At 38.3% G+C, this 19,570-nt stretch overlaps 1 protein-coding gene across 1 annotated transcript in view; it reads left to right on the top strand.

Moving 5' to 3' along the window:
• The window catches only part of LOC146655288 (1-phosphatidylinositol 4,5-bisphosphate phosphodiesterase beta-1-like), a 37,450-nt gene that overhangs the window by 11,932 nt on the left and 5,948 nt on the right, over positions 1–19,570 (top strand). The window contains exons 8-28 of the mRNA XM_085427664.1: positions 394–494; positions 1,934–2,097; positions 3,825–3,971; positions 5,055–5,212; positions 6,290–6,372; positions 6,467–6,551; positions 6,669–6,834; positions 8,102–8,157; positions 9,976–10,072; positions 11,653–11,737; positions 11,981–12,105; positions 12,809–12,963; positions 13,071–13,238; positions 13,321–13,420; positions 14,148–14,252; positions 16,439–16,551; positions 16,634–16,784; positions 16,930–16,983; positions 17,454–17,631; positions 17,901–18,033; positions 18,308–18,384. Coding sequence (XP_085283790.1) covers positions 394–494; positions 1,934–2,097; positions 3,825–3,971; positions 5,055–5,212; positions 6,290–6,372; positions 6,467–6,551; positions 6,669–6,834; positions 8,102–8,157; positions 9,976–10,072; positions 11,653–11,737; positions 11,981–12,105; positions 12,809–12,963; positions 13,071–13,238; positions 13,321–13,420; positions 14,148–14,252; positions 16,439–16,551; positions 16,634–16,784; positions 16,930–16,983; positions 17,454–17,631; positions 17,901–18,033; positions 18,308–18,384 — 2,501 coding nt within the window. The remainder of the gene's footprint in view (positions 1–393; positions 495–1,933; positions 2,098–3,824; positions 3,972–5,054; positions 5,213–6,289; positions 6,373–6,466; positions 6,552–6,668; positions 6,835–8,101; positions 8,158–9,975; positions 10,073–11,652; positions 11,738–11,980; positions 12,106–12,808; positions 12,964–13,070; positions 13,239–13,320; positions 13,421–14,147; positions 14,253–16,438; positions 16,552–16,633; positions 16,785–16,929; positions 16,984–17,453; positions 17,632–17,900; positions 18,034–18,307; positions 18,385–19,570) is intronic.

Below are 19,570 nucleotides of genomic sequence, written 5' to 3'. Positions count from 1 at the left end.
GAAAAGCTGTTCTCTTTTCATGGATAACTACATATTAGACTCACAAAGTATTTAGTTTTTTTCTCTCTTTTTCTCTTTATTCTTTCTTCTCAGTTTTCTGTTTTCTGTTGAAGCTTTTGTCTGTTGGTTTTGTCCAGAATGACTCATAGTGCATGGATGGGTGAAATAAGCTCAGATATCTGGGTCATCAAGTTTTCAAGCAGCCACTTCCAATTCAAAACAAAGTGGTGTTGATTTTACATGAATCACACATTGAATATTCCTGTGAGCACAGAAAGATTGTTTTTGAAGAAGACATGTTGGAGGAAAAGTTGCATTTTAAAAAGGGTTTTGAACTATATTTTGCAGTTGGCATTATCAATAATTAATGTCCATGTTCTTTGTATTTGACAGGGTGACAGCATCAAACTGGAAGACTTAACACTTGAAGTTTACCGGAACTTCTTGGATAGTCTGTGCCCTCGTCCTGAGCTTGGGAACATCTTCAAACTGCAGTAAGTAAACAGAAAATAACTTGAGCTGGAGCTCTTGCTGCAGCTACTGACCTCTACTCTGCTAAAAGATGTATTAAAGATGAAGAAGCTACTCTACAAAATGAAAAGTTGTTATTTGCTTCAGGCCAATTTTTTTGATATCAGAAAAATCGTGATTCATCGCCTGTCCCACTTGTACAGACAGACAGGGATTGAACAAACTGGTTGATCTTTAGCTTTGCAGCAGTAATCATATTCTTAAAACTAATCTATCCCCTCTTCCAACGATGTTATGCAACTGGACCAGTTTGTTAGAAGTAATTAGCTTTCTGAAGCCGATCTAAATCCTGATCCTGGAGTTTTTTTTAATGTAATTGTGTCCCTAGAACCAGAAAGGTGTCTAAATCTAAATCTATTTGTATTAATTACTTGAACAACAAGACAATACGTCACAATTTCTTTTTATTTCAAGTTGATATGCAGTTGGAAATATATGATGATTAAGACCTCATTAAGACCAGTCAACAACCCCCTGGCGACCACTGATCACTAGGAAAATAAATGTCTATTCTGCAAAATAGACATTCTACCTTTTTCTCTCTGAGCTACAGTGAAACTGCAAACATCTATGCAAACTACTTGTAGCCTAGTAATGACCACAGCAATCACAAGGAGCTTTTCAGTGCTTCATCATATACCTCTTTACTACCAGTTTGTTATGCACGAGACTGTCAGGAACCTCCAGCAACCACTCGCTTACTAGTCACAGAATACACACTTTTCCCGCATGACTGGTGGTTGCTAGATAAGTGCCAACAGGTCTCTAGGTCTGTGTGACTGAGACCTGAACCACTGTGAGATGGGCCCAATCTGAAATTTCACATCGTATCTTCACACTTAGAATGACAACTTGATATTTTTTTAAAAAGAAGCGTATCATCTAGTTGTTCTCAAATATTATCACAGGGCATTTCTGCATCGAAGAAACTGGAATCAATAAAGGATGATAATAATAAAATAATTTAAATGTTTAGCTATAATTTTTGTAGTACTTGTACTACACTTGTACTTGTAGTAGTAATTCTCTGTATCTGGGGTTTTTTCTAGCATTGGAAAGCAGTAGATAAATCTGTACAATGTGAAAACTGGCAGATTTATGCAGCATACCACTTGTACATTTGTTCTAGTGGTTTCTCATCACACATAAAAACATGTTGACGTATTCCAGTTTCTACAAACGTTCTAAACCCTTGCAAATTGATTTAACTTAATTGATTTAATCAATTGATAAAACCAATACAATAGCACTCTTCCCATTTTAAAAACTGTTTTTCAAGAGTATGAGGTTAAGCAGCACTCCAGCAGTGGTTCCACAAAAATACCCAAACAGCATACAAATTTCTGAGAAGGTTTATCCTCTAATGCTCTGACTTTCAACCTGACTCTTCTCTGCTCTGCAGAGGAGCCAATGATAGGATGCTGTCAGTCGATCAGATGACAGAGTTCATCAACAATAAGCAGAGAGACCCAAGGCTCAATGAAATCCTCTACCCACCTCTTCGTCCTGCACAGACGCACACTGCGATGGAGAGGTATCAACATGACCAGACACAACTAAAGCAAGGTACACACTTAGACAAGCAGATTTTGCTGGAGGTTTTATGTGTTTGTTTGTTGTTGTTTTGTTTTTTTACTTTAACCTCCTAGGACCTGGCGTCCACATATGTGGACATCACATTTTGGGTTATTTAGACCAAAATACTCAATTTTGCTCTACAAGAGCCTGATATCCACTTACGAGGACATTATACTGCTACTGTTCTATCAAAATTTTAAACAAATATCCTCATATGTGGCTCTTATTTTTCATAAAAACGAAAATAAGGTAAAAAAAAAAATCTGGTAATTCTTTCTTTTTACATTCATCGGGCCCCAATATGCTCAAATATCAAAGAGAAATTAAAAATGCATGCTATGGAAGAGTTCGGGTCTTAGGAGGTTAAAAATAAAAAACCACACAAGTTGATCCAAAAATACCTTTCTAACCCACCTATATACTTACTCTGTAATTTGTGTAGATCCTACTAGAAGAAATTTAGGTGTCTACTTTGCATCAAACATAAACTACAGATTGTTTTTCACCCATAAGATAACAGTGCTGCTATCTAAGAAATAAAATGATTATGTTCGTATTATATTATATTTCCTTATCAGAAATTAAAAATTCATTATAGAGGAGGGTTGAGAAATTAAAAAGGAAAAACCTGAAGCTTTATTCTAGGATGGTGACAAGTCACTAAAGGGGTTTAATGAGTATGACAATGATGCTATGACGCTAACATTTAGCACACACACACACACACACACACATTCTTACAGAAGTTCACACATATACATACAATGCCTTGTCTTAGAACCATGTGGGCGTGGCTTTGTTCTGATGTTTTTTGTGTGAACTGTCTCTCAATAAAAAGGCAGCAAGGGAGGTCAGATGTGAGGCCACTTGATTACAGTAAACTCATTGTCTTGTTGGCGAAACCAGTTTGAGATGATTAGAGCTTTGTGAGCTATCAGAAGATGGACACATTGTGGTCATAAAGGGATGGACATGTTCAGCAACAAAACTCGTCTGGCATTTAAATGTTGATAACTTAGTAGTAACGGGATTAAAGTGTGCCAAGAAAATATCCCACACGCAATTACACCACCGACAGCAGCTGTTGATACAAAGCAGGATGATTCCATCTTTTAATGTTTTTTTTTTCCAAACCCAATCATCGGAATATTACAGTAGAAATTGAGACTTCCCAGACCTGGCAAAGTTTTTCCAATATTCTGTTGTCCACTTTTGGTGAGCCTGTATGAACTGTAGCATCCTTTCCTGTTTTTTTGATGTGGTGTGGTTTTCTGTTGCAGTAGCCAATGTGCTTCAAGGTTCAACATGTTGTGCATTCAGAGATGTACCGTAGTTGTATCGAGCTGTTATTTGAGTTCTGCTGTTTTCCTTTCAGCTCAAAGCAGTCTGGTCATTCTCCTTTGACCTCTGGCATGTACAAAGCATTTTTTTTTCATAGAGGGCTGACGCTCACTGGCTATTTTCTCCTTTTCTGTCTGTAAATACTAGAGATGGTTGTGTGGGAAAAAAGAGTAGCAGCTTCTGAAATACCAGCCTGTGTGCCACCAAACTCTACGGCACTTTCAAATTCACTTTCGCAACTTCATTAGATTGTCTTGATCACGCCTAAATGAAGTAAGAGTCAAAGTGACCAGTTTTTATTGTCCTGAACTGATTTTTGTTGGAATAGGGTTCTCACTTTTTGTCTTTTGTGTTTGTGTGAACAATATTTTTAGGCAAGATCTCCCTCCAGGCGTTCTCCAGTTATCTGTCTAGTGATGAGAATGGAGTCATTCCACCAGAAAAGCTGGATCAGTCTGAAGACATGAGCTTCCCGATATCTCACTATTTCATCAACTCATCGCATAATACCTACCTGACAGGTACGCATGCACAAGTCCTAAAAGCTCAGCAATAAATCCATTACTTTCCATCACCGGTCTGATCCAAATACATTCTCTTTGATAGGCATTGGCAACTTCTTGGGAGAGAACAAATGAGTTGATTTAAATGTGTGAGCGTGAAGAAAATAAAATATTTGTCTGTTCAATTAACAACTGATGCAAACAGGAGAAAAGGTGAATTACCAAACTTTTTTATTAGTTGCGACTCAAATACGTCCAAAGTCTTCTTCAAGTTGACAGTTTAATTCTGCCAACAAAGCAGTGTATCGGGGGAACACACAGCTCTACTAAGAGAGCCATTATAGTTTTTCAGAGTGACACTGAGCTAAACAACATCCCAGAAAAATACCTCTGCTAAACAAAAAGTATGCATTTGCAGCAACAAAAGCACTTTAATGGCATGTAAATGAGCCAAATGCAGATCTCATCCAGATTTTTCCAAATAGGCTGAACATTAATGAAGACATAAAGGATATGGGACACAAAACGACTTAACACGCACATAACATTTTTCAGTTTCATCAAAATTATGCACAGACCTGAGGCCTGTTGCACCTGAGTCTAAAACGAGATGGCCTAAAAAGAGAGCTTGGAATCGTGGCCTGGTGGGATTCAAGTGTCTCCTGCTTCTTCTGCTTCTATAAGCATGCAAACTCCCTGCTTGTCCAACAGTTAGAAAAAATATTTGACGGAACTGGTTATCTATTACACAAGGAGACAAGGTGTGACACTAATAATCCATGCATTCTTTCACATCTTGGCTTATGTGACTATTCATACGATAAATGGACGAACAACCTTCGGGATCACATCCTAAGGGGCAATCCTGCTATGTTTTAAATACCTGGGACTCTTCATGAGTTGTTTTAGAACCAAAGAAGACTCTTGGATGAGAGATGAAACATTCTAACAAAGCAAAAAGAAGTAATTTCCTTCTTTTCAAGTCCTCAAGTCTACCATGACCTCAGTGACTGAGAGCCTACACAGACTACACAGGAAGTAGCTTTGTATTTAAATCTATAGCCTTGTTTTGCATCATTTGTTCTTGTCCTTGTGTTTCAGCGGGCCAGCTGGCCGGGAGCTCCTCAGTAGAAATGTACAGGCAAGTTCTGTTGGCCGGGTGCCGCTGTGTGGAATTGGATGTGTGGAAAGGACGGACTGCTGAGGAGGAACCTGTCATCACTCATGGATTCACCATGACTTCAGAAATCTCCTTTAAGGTGTGTCTAAGTGGGAATTAAATCATGCAAGTTAAGAGTGCACATTTAGGAAGCCATTTAAGCAAATGTTTGGTACAATTTTGTGTTTTCTCTCCAGAAGGTTCGTCTTAATCCTCTTGGTTGTTTGGTCTATATGCTCTTCTTTTCTCTCTTTGCTTCCCAGTCACCCAAAGCGGTCATAGCAGATGGCTGCCCCTCCCTCAAGCAGTTTCTGCTGGACATCTTCCTGTTTAAAGGATTTTTTTTTCTCCACACTCTCGCCAAGCATTTGCTCATAGGGCAGTTATTGGGGTTTTTTGTGTATAATGTTGTAACGTGTACAATAATTGTCTCGGTGCTGTTGAAATATAAATATAAATAGATTTGGATTAAACCTTCTGAATTTGATTGCTCACATTGTTTTTGTGGCTGAATGAAAATGCCAAGCCATCTGCAATGATTCTGGACTGTTTAAGAGCTAATTGCAACCTCTTAGTCATCTGGCTTAGATCTTCTGCTTGTTAAAGAGGCCAACTTGTGTTTGTTTTGAATGGTCCTGTTTGCTAGAATACATCAAATGTGTCAACCATTAACTTTTAAAAGCAGGCTAAAAACATTCATTTTCTCTGAGGGATTGTTGTACTATTGGTGTGCATGATTATCATGGCCCTAAGAATTCACAATAACTATAGCATTGCAGACACCCCATATTTTATTCACAATACTACATAGAAAACTTGTCAAATGAAACTGACAAAATGTACTATTGTAAGAAGAGGCAGAATCATGTCTCAATAAAGTGGTAATCTGCACGTCCAGACCGTTGCTGGACTTTTGTCTCACATAGGATTCTAGATGTTCAACAGTCCTGACTCTGTAATTTTTGTTTCATGATGTGCCAAATGATTTCAGCCGTTCACGGTCTGGACTGTGGGATGGCCAGTTTAACAGGGCTCTTCTACTACGAAGCCATGCTGTTGTAATAGATTCATCACACTATCTTACTTAAATATGTAAGGTCTTCCCTAAAAAACCTGCCTTGAGTTTCTGAATATCTGCAAGCCACTTTGCAATGTGTTTTTGTCTTTCATTTTCTAGGAGGTGATTGAAGCTATTGCAGAATGCGCCTTCAAGACCTCACCCTTCCCTGTGATCCTGTCTTTTGAAAACCACGTGGACTCGTGAGAATCTCATTATTTATGTTTTTTAATATCCTGATTGAATCATAAGATCTTTTTGTTTATATCTGTAATTTTCCATTTACCCATCTATCAGGTTGAAGCAGCAGGCTAAAATGGCTGAATACTGTCGATCCATTTTTGGAGAAGCTCTTCTGATTGACCCTCTGGACAAATACCCTGTAAGAAATACTGACACGTGAAAGTGTTCAAAGTGTCTATTTTGTGATCAGACTGCAGTTTAAATTAATTTCTCTCTTTTCTGTCTTTTTTTTCTCTTCTATTGTGTGTATTTGCAGCTGGAGCCAGGTGTCCCTCTGCCCAGTCCTCAGGAGCTGATGGGCAAAATTCTCATCAAGAACAAGAAATCCCACAAACCTTCCAATAACACAGACACAAAGAGACTGACGGACCAACCTGCCAATCAGAGCAATGAACCAGTGTCTCCTAGCAACAACACAGGAGGTAAGACACAAAGACAAAAGGACTTTTTTTCAGCCCAGAAATCCAAGTGAAATGTATTCAACTGCGACAGCCTTTGTATAAAAAAATACGACAGACAGTAAATTCTTCTGTGGTTTCAACAGCTGCACGGGGCTGGAGAAATGTTAAAAACACAGGCATATTTTGGCTGTAACTTAAGGGCATCAGATGTCCAAAAAACACTTTCACTGTGTGTCTTTCAAAGTGTTTTCACATTCAGCAGGCGTATGTCCTCACAAACATGAGTCATCGGGTAATCAGCATCATTGGGAAAAGGCGCAGTGGCTGGAGCTTCAGCACTGTCCCTGAGAAATTTGTTTTAAAGACCCAGGAAAAATAATGTGATTACTGCCCCAAATCATTTTGTAGTGTTTAGTTTTCTGAAAGGTCACTATCAGAGGACAGCACATTTCTTTAAACCACAATTTCCATCATGACTTTTTGTAAAATCCTTTGGCCCAAAGTATTATCTACTCCACCTCATCAGGGATGCTTAATGAGCAGGACATCCCAGATGAGGTCTGAAGCTCTTTTCAGCAATTAAATAGCAGAGCAGAGGGAAATGAGGGAGCCTTATTGACATGTTTGACATGCAGATTCTGAAAACAGGACAGTAATTGAGAGCACAACCGTGAATGAAGATCAGACCAGCATCTTTACTGAAGTCCATGCTCATACAGTGGCCGTGACCCTTTAGACAACGACTGCCTGAGTGGGCTGAATAATCAGCACCAGAGAAGTTAAAGCACAGGGCTGTTTAAACTCCTTCCACTATCTGCTTGATTTATATTCTGCTCTTTGGTGCACAAATTTGCCATTGTCATGTGTTTCTCAGATGCTGTGCATGATTATCTATTATTAGTTTATTTGTGCACAGATTTTATTGTACAGCTCAGGAGAAAATCTGTTGTCCTTGCTCTCAGGCATATGCTAAATTGTTACCAAACAGTCATGTTAATGGATAATTCCTGGATGATTATATCAATCACACCTGATTAGCAGTTCACAGGCTAAGTTTCCTCCAGTGAATACTTTTATCAGTCTCTAGCTCTTTTCACCAGCTTTAGGACACATCTCATTAAACTGAAGTATTTATGTGAGGGTATTTTATTTGCATTCTGCTTGAAAAGCAGAATGCAAATCCTGTTCTTGTGTCAGCTGAATAACTGTGTTATTCTGGCCGTTTATATCTGAAAAAAAAAAAGACAAAGAGATGAAGAGATGATGAAGACTTGTTTAATTTTAACAGAGATGGAAGCTGAGAGTGAGGAAGATGATGATGATGAAGATGATGATGGTAAAAAGGTCAGTGGTGACATCGAACAGAGCTGACAGAGGGTCACCCTCACTGCTGTCGCCATTCGTTAATGTTTACAAGTGCTGTTTATTTTCATGGTTTTGCTGTTTATTCTTTAAGCCATTGTCATTGTTAATCTTGTTCTGAACCCTGAATATTGTTGTTGTTGTGGGTTGTTGTGAACACTTGCTTTTTTTTTTTTCTTTTCTTTTTTTTTTTGCTGTTGCTTGTGCTTTATTTTTTCTGTTGTCTCTCCAGTGGTTCTTGTGGTTTATTCCGTATCTGTACCATTCGTGCATTTTCCTCTGTTTTCACAGTTTTTGTTAATAAGGTGACTGCACTTATGTAGCATTACTTTACTATCATTTTATCTGACTGGGGGTTATACAGTGTGTCTGAAACCAGGATGTTGGTTTTGCTAGAGCATCATACTAATGTTGTTCCCACAAAATCACTGCAGTTGACCAGCCATTGTATTGCGATATCATAGTGCAACTGAAGTTGCTTCAGCCTGTCGACAATTTCTGCATATCTGCAAGCCCCTTTGCAACCCACTTTCATCCCAGACAGATTCATATCTGTTGCTGTTAATGCCCACTCTGTGATGAGTTCTTAGTGCTGCTCTCTCAGCCTTTATTCTTTCTGTGTATCTGCATTAAATTATAACAAAGTACAGCACAGAGGAAATAGATTTAGGAAAACATCCTGCTTTCCAGTAAAATAAACCATTTAACGGCATTAAATATGTATTTAAAAGCCTTTTTAATTGTGCTTTCTTCCAAGCTTTGGCATCACAAAAAAGTTTTGTTGCAGTAATTATTAATTTTTATAGAAGATGAGATCGTGCTGTGCACACACAGCACCTCACTGCAAAAGAAAATACAAAATCACCTGTTTGATATTGTTTTAGTACCCCTAATGTACCCTTTAGTACCATTAATGAGGAGCTTTGACACCTCTATATATGTTATAGATTATAACATATATCTAAATATATGCATCTAAATATACTTTGTTCTACCTCTATCTTTGCTACTGGGGAATTTATTGCACTGCATGTATCAAAAGCTAATGTAGCCTTGAGCAAAAGTGATCAGCTGGCTTCAAAGGTCTGGTAAGCTCCCTTCTTTCTAACTTTTAAACTCGCTGTCTTGAGTGAAATCACCTAAGGCCATTTATCAGATTTTATGCAACTCTGTTTAGAGCCACCAGAGGTTTTATATAACGTGCGTGTTTTTCACTTTGTTTTAAAGCACTCCCCAGGAGCTGTAAACAGTCTTTGATATGCATTTGATGTCAGAGTTCCCCTTTAAGTTTCAGATGATGCTGACTGTAAATGAATAAAAGTAGAAGAGACATAATGTGGCAAGAGATATCAAACAGACCAGACAAGTGTGTTAGGTATTGAGACAGAAAGACAGAATTCATTACACCGACGAAAGTGAAAGGTTGAAAAAAATAAATAAGCACAACAAAAAGTAGCAGGATAATAAACAAAAAATGAAATGAAAAGCAGGTCGGACATAGAGTGTGTGCACAAGTGTTTGTGTATTTGTGTTTAAAAAGTCGATGGATTTCATTTTGCTGTATATTTTTATTGTTGTGTTGGTATTAGTGTTTGCTGTCAGATTCTGTTGCTGCTGCCATTCTTTTTGTTACTAAGTGCTGTGCAGAGAAATGCAGGACTGCAAACAATGAAAATGTCTGCTTCAAATGACAGCTGCTGTTCCCTCCAGATGTTATGGAAAAAGATGTGTCTCATCTCATTGAAACTATGCTTTGGATGTGTGACGCTTATACTTTATTCCTTCTGTCGTTTATTGCAGGGCTCAGCTGAGCGGGAAGCAGTGGCAACAGAGGAAATGTCAACTCTGGTTAACTACGTCCAGCCTACCAAGTTCAACTCCTTCGAAGCCTCCAAGAGTAAGAAAAGCTCACTATAGATATGTTATTTTGTAGTGATATCCACTGTAACTCAATATAAATGATATAATGCATAAGTTTGGCCTTCACTGTGTTCACGAAATAGGGTGTGAAATTAACTAAGAGAGATTTTTTTTTTAATTAAAATTGTTATCTAAAGTAAAGTCAGGTGACAAATGAAAGGATAACTCAACACAAAGTGACTTAATCAGTTTTAATAGATGATAATGTGTGAAGAGGGGATCAGGTCAATGTTTTACACACAGCAGGAGCTATTCAGGGCCAAATGTGTTTTGACTGCTGGAATTCAACCTAAGTAGAGCTTTCAATAGGCAGGTCACATGATCCCAGCCCATAGTTACCTGCACTATGCTCATGTTGTGAGTTTGGCATAGGGAGCTAGTAAATTGAAAACCCCTAAATATCTGATCCAACTGGGTTGTAGATCTGTGTTTTTACGTTCAAAAGACATGTCTAGAAAATTTCAGGGTTGGGATGAATCTTTCAAGTCTCTGAAACTCTACTGGAAGAATGGAACAACATAATTCCCAGAAGATAGATCTTCATTTGGTGTTTAGGCGATGGTGGTGGAGAGAGTTGTGTAAATCAGGATTCACTGTCCCATGTTGTTGTTTATGCGTGTGGGTCTGTGGCTGTGCAGAGAGAGTGATTGTGGGAATTCTTCCTTCTCTTCTCTTTGTCTGTCTCCTCTTTTCATTCTTTCTATTTTATCTATTCTCTTTTCTCGCCTCCCTGAGCTGGGTTCTGCCACAGGTTTCTTCCTGTTAAAAAGGACTTTCCCCCCCCCCCCCCACTGTTGCCAGGTGCTTGCTCACAGGGGACCATCTAATTGTAGGCTTTTCTTGTAGATACTGATGTTTTTCTTTACAATATAAAATGTAACTGCTGTGTGAATAAAACTGAGCTACCAGTGCGTAGCTTGATGCCAGTAATAAAACACATGGATGAATCTGTTGAAAACAGTCCCTCAAAGGGAGAAAAACATTGCCATAATATAATATAAAAACTTTTTTAAAAATCAAACAAGACTTCTTTCTCTCAGTGAACTATAGCCAGCCAGTCATAAGCAAAAGTAGGCAATTTTTATGGTTGTACCACATATTTTGACACTGCCCTGTGGTTGCTACAGACCTGCAGCTCATATCTGCAAAGCTCTGCAATCGCATCTATACACAGTCATGTTGAACACTTAACACCTCAGTCCTCCCATAATTTATCAGTTTGGTTAAGATCTGGTGACTGTGAAGATCATAGCACAGGATTTACATCATATTAATTCTCATCAAACCATTCAGTGAACACTTTGTCCTCTTGGAAGAGGCACCTTTAATTGTAGGATAAAGGTAATTACTCAGACACTTACACTGACATGTCCCTCTAAAAGAGCAAAAACGTGTCAGTAAAGTGGCCCCCACAAAATAACTGAGCCACCCCACATAGAGACCAATGGGTTCATCCAATTCCTTCAATTTGTTAACTTTCTGTAGATGCAGGAAGTTTGAAACCAAACTAATTGCTCAGAAATGCGTGTGTTCTCATTTTTGTGTGTGTTTGTGTAGAGGCAGCCCGCTGTTACCACATGTCGTCTTTTGTGGAGACCAAAGCGTTGGAGCATCTCACAAAGTCACCAGTGGAGTTTGTAGAGTATCCTTGGCAACAGTTACCACAGTTACATCACACCAAGGCACCATCACTTTATTTTTCATTGACTTCTCACTTTTGCTTGCTTTTTTTCTGTTAACCTTCAGAAATCTTTGTAACTCAGTAAGTTCTGATTAAGTTTTCATTTCATCAGTTTCTATACCAGCAGTTTCAGTACAATACATTTTACATGAATCTATATGTTAGCACTAATGAAATAATGGTTCTTAACCTTCTGTTAACCAGATATAATAAATCTCAGCTGAGTCGAATCTACCCAAAAGGAACCAGAGTGGATTCATCAAATTTTATGCCTCAACTCTTCTGGAACGCAGGATGTCAACTGGTGGCTCTAAACTACCAAACTATTGGTAAACTATTTTTTCTTTTTCTTTTTTTTTTTGTAAAAGGTGCCTTCAAGGACCTTTAATAAAAGTCCTCCCACAAGCAAGTATCCTATCATGGAAAGCCCATTGGCCAATTCCAGGTTAAAAGACTAATCTGAATTAATGGAGCCACGAACATAACAGTTCATCTCTGACTCATCCCTACAGAGATCTTGAACAATTGCTGTGCTAATCCACATTAAACCAAGAAAAACATTTGACACAGTTGAAACTGTTCTGGACCTCAACTGGAAGATTGCGACTTTTATGTGCCACCGTTGACTGTCATGAAGAAATATCCTTATTGACATTTTAAAGGGAATGCCATTTTTGGAATTGCAGAATTCTCCCATTTAGGTTTCTTTTGAGTGCCATGTCTCTGCCTTATAATGCTTTTGCCTCGGTAAAAGAAAGCATTCAAGATTTCCCCCCCTTTTAAGTGCATTTTAAATTAAGGGAGATAGTCTTTCCAAGGCTATCTAGGCTTTGAATGTACTCATTTGTTAACCACTTACCCTTGTTTAGAGTCAGATCAGCTGAAAATGTACTTCAGAAGCCACTGATTCCCCAAAATAACACATTCCACTTTGCTGCTCTTTTGTGCAACAACCAGAGTGCAGCTGTACAGCTCAAACTCAAACTGGTGCTTTAAGCCTTTGTGATGCTAAACTTCAATTTTCTGTTGCAGATTTGTCCATGCAGCTGAATCTCTTTATGTTTGAGTACAACGGTCGGAGCGGCTACAGGTTGAAGCCTGAGTTCATGAGGCGCCCGGACAAACACTTTGACCCTTTTACGGAAAACACAGTAGATGGCATTGTAGCTAACACCCTCTCTGTGAAGGTATATTCACAGTGCTTTTTTTTTTTAAACAGTCTCTATTGGTATAACTCTTGTAGTATCTTCCTGTATGTGTTTAAACAAATGCAAGTGAATCCTCTGTGTTTCAGGTTATTTCAGGCCAGTTCCTGACTGAGCGGAGAGTGGGGGTGTATGTGGAGGTGGAGATGTTCGGACTCCCTGCAGACACTCGGCGGAAAGCTCTGAAGACCAAAACGTCTCAGAACAACAATGCCATCAATCCAGTGTGGGACGAAGAGCCGATTGTGTTCAAAAAGGTGCGTTACAGGGAGTCAGATGTCTTACCTGTGCATACTAATTAGCCTATTAACAGTGTGACTGTGACAAATCTTTTCACAGGTGATTCTTCCTACCCTGGCCTCACTAAGAATTGCTGCCTTTGAAGAAGGAGGGAAGTTTATTGGTCATCGAATTATTCCGGTGTCTGCCATTAGGCCAGGTATTCATTCATTTCAACCTTTGATTCTCACCCTGGTGTTAAATGTTAAAGTATTTATCTATCAGATACTGACCTTTTTGTATCTTTAGTGCTGACTGCTATTACTAACTACACCTCTTAGAGATTTCTTTGAGTGTGCTTGAGTTTCTATGGGTTCACTAGTTTGTATTGCAGTTTTTCTTCTCCATGTTTCTTATGGAGTTTATTGTGTTTTCCTTGTACAAAGACAGCAATATGTCATAAAGCTTAGCAGACAATAACTGTCCAAACTCCCAGGAAATGAACTGATGATAAAATAATAAAATAAAAAGTCACAGAGAATAAAAATCAGCATTTTTTATATGTGTAGATGTTTTATGGCACCTATCATGAAAGATTCATACATAAATATTTCTTTGGCTTTTCATGCTTGTGGAGACTGTACAGACGTTGATATTTGTGTCATTGACCATATTTTGGGGCTCTTGATTTTTCTACTTACCTTACCTCCCGGGAAGCATCCTGACTTTTATGTTCAGACTTTATGTCGTGTGATCAGGTTGCAGAGGCACAAACAATGTGAACTAAATAAGTTTTTTTCTGTGTAGTTTGACTTCACTCATGCTTGGTCTGAAAACACTTAGCATTTCTTACTGCCAACTAACTTTATTGCCGGGGTTTTGTGCATTGCATTAAATATTTATCTGTCTACATGAACCAGATGACTGTTGCATCTGTTACTCTGCAGGTTATCGTTACATCGGCTTGAGGAATGAGAAAAACCAGTCTCTGATTCTGCCAGCTGTGTTCGTCTACATTGAAGTCAAAGACTATGTCCCAGATACATTTGCTGGTACAAACTTCTGGACTGTTTAATGGCATCACAGAACCAAATATCTACACTGACTGATTTATTTCATGTTTTTTGTTTTCATAACAAAACCAAGCATCACATAAAAGAACATGGGGGAAAGGGCAGTGTCTTTATTTATGCAAGGTGGCTTACAGCGAAAGGTATCCACTGTTGTGACAGTTTTTCAACACATGTAGGATCCCAAGCTCTGTAGTGCCACCTACAGGACATATTGTGACCAATCATGGCCGAAGTGGGCTCCTGTTTTTGCGTCTATTTGGCTCATCCATTAGCAGAAACCCACTCCTTGCAGTAAATCTCTTGAACATATTCATTGGCTCAATAGAATAAAGGTTTTATCATTTTAATGTCTCACCCACATGATTGAGCACAAGTGTCTTAAACGGCTAAAATATTTTATTTGATCATCAGCCGAAGAGCTTTCAGAACATTGTTTATGCATTTAAAGTCCAGAGTGCAGTGGGGCGCCTTTGTTTGTTTGTTTGTTTGTTTGTTTAATGAATGACCAAAACTGACAAAATCACAAATCACATCACATAAATACAAATCACATAAATAAACATTAGTACTGCTATTCTTCTGATACAGTAAAGAAAGAAAGGACCCCATTACATATGCTCTTCATCCACTTACTCATAATTTGCATAATTCGGCAAATGGAAAGAAATACAGTAACAAAAAATCAACATAAATCCATGTAAATTGCTAAAATTATTAAATAAAAATGGTGAAAAAAATGAAAATTACATAAGGATGTAAATAAATAGGGGAATTAATACAAAGTTAAATATTTTTATAAATTAATTCATGTTTGCGTGTATTTTTTTATCATAAACAATTTTTATTTATTTCATTTAAACTTCAATAACAGAACTTAAAGATAAATACACAAATAAATAATTTAAAAAACAAAACAAACAAAAAAATAACCCCAAAAAACACACCAATCCCCACACCACCACTCTGTCATTACTCCTCTGTTCTTCAAGTTACAGAAAACCATTTTGTAAAGGGGACCAAATACAATCATATTGATGCAATTTGTCTAATAAGCCATAAGTCACTTTTTTGTAAGATGCCAACTTAGCCATTGCCATTTTGCCACTCTTCATAGGGAGGGGGGGTTCTTTTTCCGCCAATGTCTTAGCAGGACCCATTTGGCCGTAGTAAGAGCCAGAATCATCCATCTTTTTGTATAACTGGAAAAATCTCCATCAGAAAGTTGTGTGGTTATACCAAGTATGGACAGTTTTGGTGAGATACCAAATCTCCTTTTCAAAACACTGAAAATGACCTCCATTATGTTTTCCTACCAATCCCAAAGTGCCGAACAGCTCCATAAGATATGTAAAATCAAAGCATTTTGACCATCACATCTCCAACATTTGTCCATAGAGACCACGTTCCATTTATACAATTGTTGCAGTGTTCGATGCCACTTATGGATTATCTTAAGTTGAATAAATCTACTGCCTGTTTCTTTATACATAGTATTAACATTTTGAAAACATGAATCCCATTCAACTGAAGATATGTCCAATGCCATGTCCTGGGCCAAGTAGCCCTTAATTTTAAGGAGAGGGTCAGCTGACCGTTCTTGCAATAAGTGATAAATCTTTGCGGTGATGCCTTTACCCAAGGATGATCTTGAGAGCAGGACTTCCACAGGGCTGTCCACAGGACAACTCAAAGGGGTTCCCAGCCACTTCGATAATGAACTATGTATTTGGACATATCTCCAGAATTGATTACGCTGCAACTTATATAATTCCACAATTTTATCAAAGCTTAAAAAACATTTAGTCCCACAGTCAAATAAATCTGATACATAAAGGATGCCTGCCTTACGCCACTGTAACCAGTCAACCGATGTCCCTCCAATTAAAATTAAAAATGTTTGCGTGTATTTTTAATATTTCTGGTGCATTCAGTGGAAAATGTATTTATTTATTTTGGTCTTGATTTTGGTCTTGATTTTGGTTTTAGCATTTCAATTTTTATCTTCATATGTGTACACAAAAACTATGACTTCTTCCTGTTTTAAATAATTGCTACATGTTAGTCAAACTGATATGGTCACATACACATAACCATATTCATGATGTCCACATAGTCCTCAATGCAATGCCATCAGCTCTGTATGTGTTTGTTCTTATTTCTTCTAGATGTAATCGAGGCTCTATCGAACCCTATTCGCTATGTCAACCTTCTGGAGCAAAGATCTAAACAGCTGGCAGCCCTGACTCTGGAGGATGGCGAGGAGGACACGCAGACTGAGGTCAGACCTGCTTCGATTCTATTCATTCTTTGTCTCGTGAGCTAAAAGTTTGGCTGTAAAAGGTCTTGGTATTGATTTCCAGGAGGAGACTGAAAGCTGTGCAGAGCGTAAGACTGATCTGAAATCAGCTCCACTAGAAAACGGGCTTAGCCCGGTCTCTGGCCCTCCGGGCCACACCCCCATCGCCACCACACCCAAAGCTTCTGCAGCCAATCAACAGGCAGCCACGACAGGTAGTTAGCAACTGCAAGTGAAGATGCACACACTAATACAAATATTAAATGACTGATAAAAGTGAACTGCAGATATTCTAATGGTAATATGTACAAATACTAAATTTACTTTTTTGGTATGGATTTTCTCTTTTCTACATTTTAGATGCAGCCAAACCAGCAGCCAAGACTGAAGACCTGGTTTTAAGTGTTTTGATAGGTCAGTATTTACATAAATTACACATTAAGATTTCTTATTTTAATTCTCTGGATTGGTCTGAAAGTGTGATTCAATGATAGCAAATTTAAAAAATAATTAAGAGCAAAATTAGCACTGAGTGTATCTTAAATATATCGTGTATTATATATGTTTATATAAAGGTGAGTCTAGGACTAGGTCTGAAAAGTGAAGCCAATCCATGCATGTCTTAAACCTGTGATTTTTCTAAAGGCTTGCAGAAGAAGTCTGTTTTCATAGAAGCAGGGAAAATTAACTTTATTGATTTATGATCTCAGGAAATACATTCCTACTAAGTATATGATCACAGTCATTAACATGAATGGCATCATTTTTTATTTTGTTTATTTATTTATTCATTTTATTTATAAAGTGTGGTGTACTTTAAGGTGATTCCGGAGTTTTAACACAAACTAATACACTGTATGATCTGTGATCACATATGGTAACAGATGTCCCAGTGTGCACTTTGGAGAATCTGCAGCAGTCCAAAGTTTACCAGAAGGAGCAGAGACGCCAGTTTAAAGAGCTGAAGGAGTTAGTGAGGAGACACCAGAAGAAAACGTCAGAACTCCTCCGAGAGTTCAACAATAAGTACAAGAAGACAGCAAGACAATGCAGCAAGAACAGGTACGCACACCAACATTATTATAGTGAATGAAATAAAACTAACTAAAACTAAACTGAATTGAAAATTACAAAGTCAAAATGAAAAAAAAGAGAAAAATAATTATACTTTTTAAAGCTGTAATAACTCTGACGCACACAGACACGTTATGTTTGTGTTTTTTTAATTATAACATTTTTTTCTCTTATCATATTGAAATAACACCTGTTATTTTACTGTGAAAGAGAGGGGAAAGTGTTTCATTTTAAAATCTTCGATTTGCCCTTGTCAGGAGTTCGAACTCGGACAGTGAGAAGGACGACCGTCTGCAGCAGCTGAGAGAAGAGCAGCATCAGCAGCTTCTGGCTCTGAGGCAGGAACAGTACTATAGTCAGAAATATCTGCAGAGAGAACACATTAAAACGGTAAAATCTAACAAAACGAACTTTTAAAACAAAAAAAATAGTTTCTTCACTTTTGATTGAAGTATTATTGACAAGGGAAACTCATAATAACATCTTCCCCAAAAGACAAATTGCTAATAAGTATCACGCTATGATTGGCATGACAGAAAGTCTCTCCCCGCCAGGTATAGCAATAAGAATGATGTTTGACAGGCTCTGTGTTAAGTTAGCGCCTTCAGTTTTGAGCATGTCTGTAAAATGTATTTGTGTGAAACATTGTCTTTGTTCCCTCCAGCTGACGGAGCGGCTGACCAGTCTGGCTGAGGAGAGTCACAACACCCAGATAAAGAAGCTCAAAGACATCTGTGACAAGTGAGATAAAAATCTGTGACTGAAGTCTCACGGGTCTTTAAGCTCAGAGGAATTCCACATGGTGTTAGAGTTATTTTCATAACAGCAGTAGCTTGCAGAGCATTCCCTCTGAGCTGCTTCAGGCAACAGCAGGTTGGATATTTGCAGGGCATGGTGCCATTCTTTATGGTCTTTATACCATAAAGACAAAATCTGACAACCTCCCCTTTACACTTAATGACAAGTTTGGATGTGTCGGTATTGTTACGTCCCTCTGCAGCCTCGAATCTGCTCAGTGTGTTCAGCTGGTGCTAATTGGCCACACCTAATCAGGTGTGGATAAAAGCATACCTGAGGCAAGCTTCCCAGGGAGCTCACTAGTCTTTGCCTTGGTGGCACCAGCAATTTTAGCCAACCTGATAGTCCATTTTAAGATAAACCTCTTTTTACCTACACTCTGGTATTCGTCTCCTTTTTTATGTTGCGGCTTTTGAGCCGGGTCGTAACAGTATATACGAATAAAGATGTGGTTTGACAACCACTAGAAACCGTCCTCCCTACTTCTGATGCAAACAACTCGGCTCAGAAAAGAGCTGCACGGATAACTACTAGTAGGCTTTCAGGGGGCTAAGAGTTAATTTTGAATTTGATCCTAGCAATACAACTAAAAAAAAACAGGGTGTGTTTACTACTGTGTAGCATCCCCTCATTTTTTAACAATGGTCTGTTTTCTTATTTTTTAAAGCAAGGTCTGGACTGCAGTTCAGCTTCGGATTCTTCCAGTACAAAGCCAGGCTGTCACAATAGTTGCATTTGAATTATCTTGCTGAAATCAGCAAGGCTTTCCCTGAAAAACAGCATCATCTGAATGGGAATGTATATTGATACTGATGGTGCCCTTCCAGATGTGCAAACTGCCAAGTCCAGACTTCTAAATGAGTGCTGATAACAAGCCAGATGGTTCCACTCCTCTTTAGTCCAAAGGATGTAGTTTCCATGTTTTCCAAAAGAAAATATCAAATTGTTCTCAAACAGGTTTCCAGTTTGAGTTTTGGCAGCAACATTTCTGGATTATGTTCACATATGGATTCTCCGTTGTGTGATAGAGCTTTAACCTGCATTTGTGAATGGCACAGCAAATCCACAGTGTTCACAGACACTGATTTCTGGAAGTGTTCCTGTTTGGATGTATTTGCATATTCTAGTA

This window comes from Rhamphochromis longiceps, linkage group LG13 (assembly GCF_057381845.1).
Source record: "Rhamphochromis longiceps isolate RC_006_pf linkage group LG13, R_longiceps_female_GT1.1, whole genome shotgun sequence".
Taxonomy (NCBI): domain Eukaryota; kingdom Metazoa; phylum Chordata; class Actinopteri; order Cichliformes; family Cichlidae; genus Rhamphochromis; species Rhamphochromis longiceps.
Note: the sequence above shows the minus strand (reverse complement) of the source record. Positions and strands in the feature narration are given on the sequence as shown.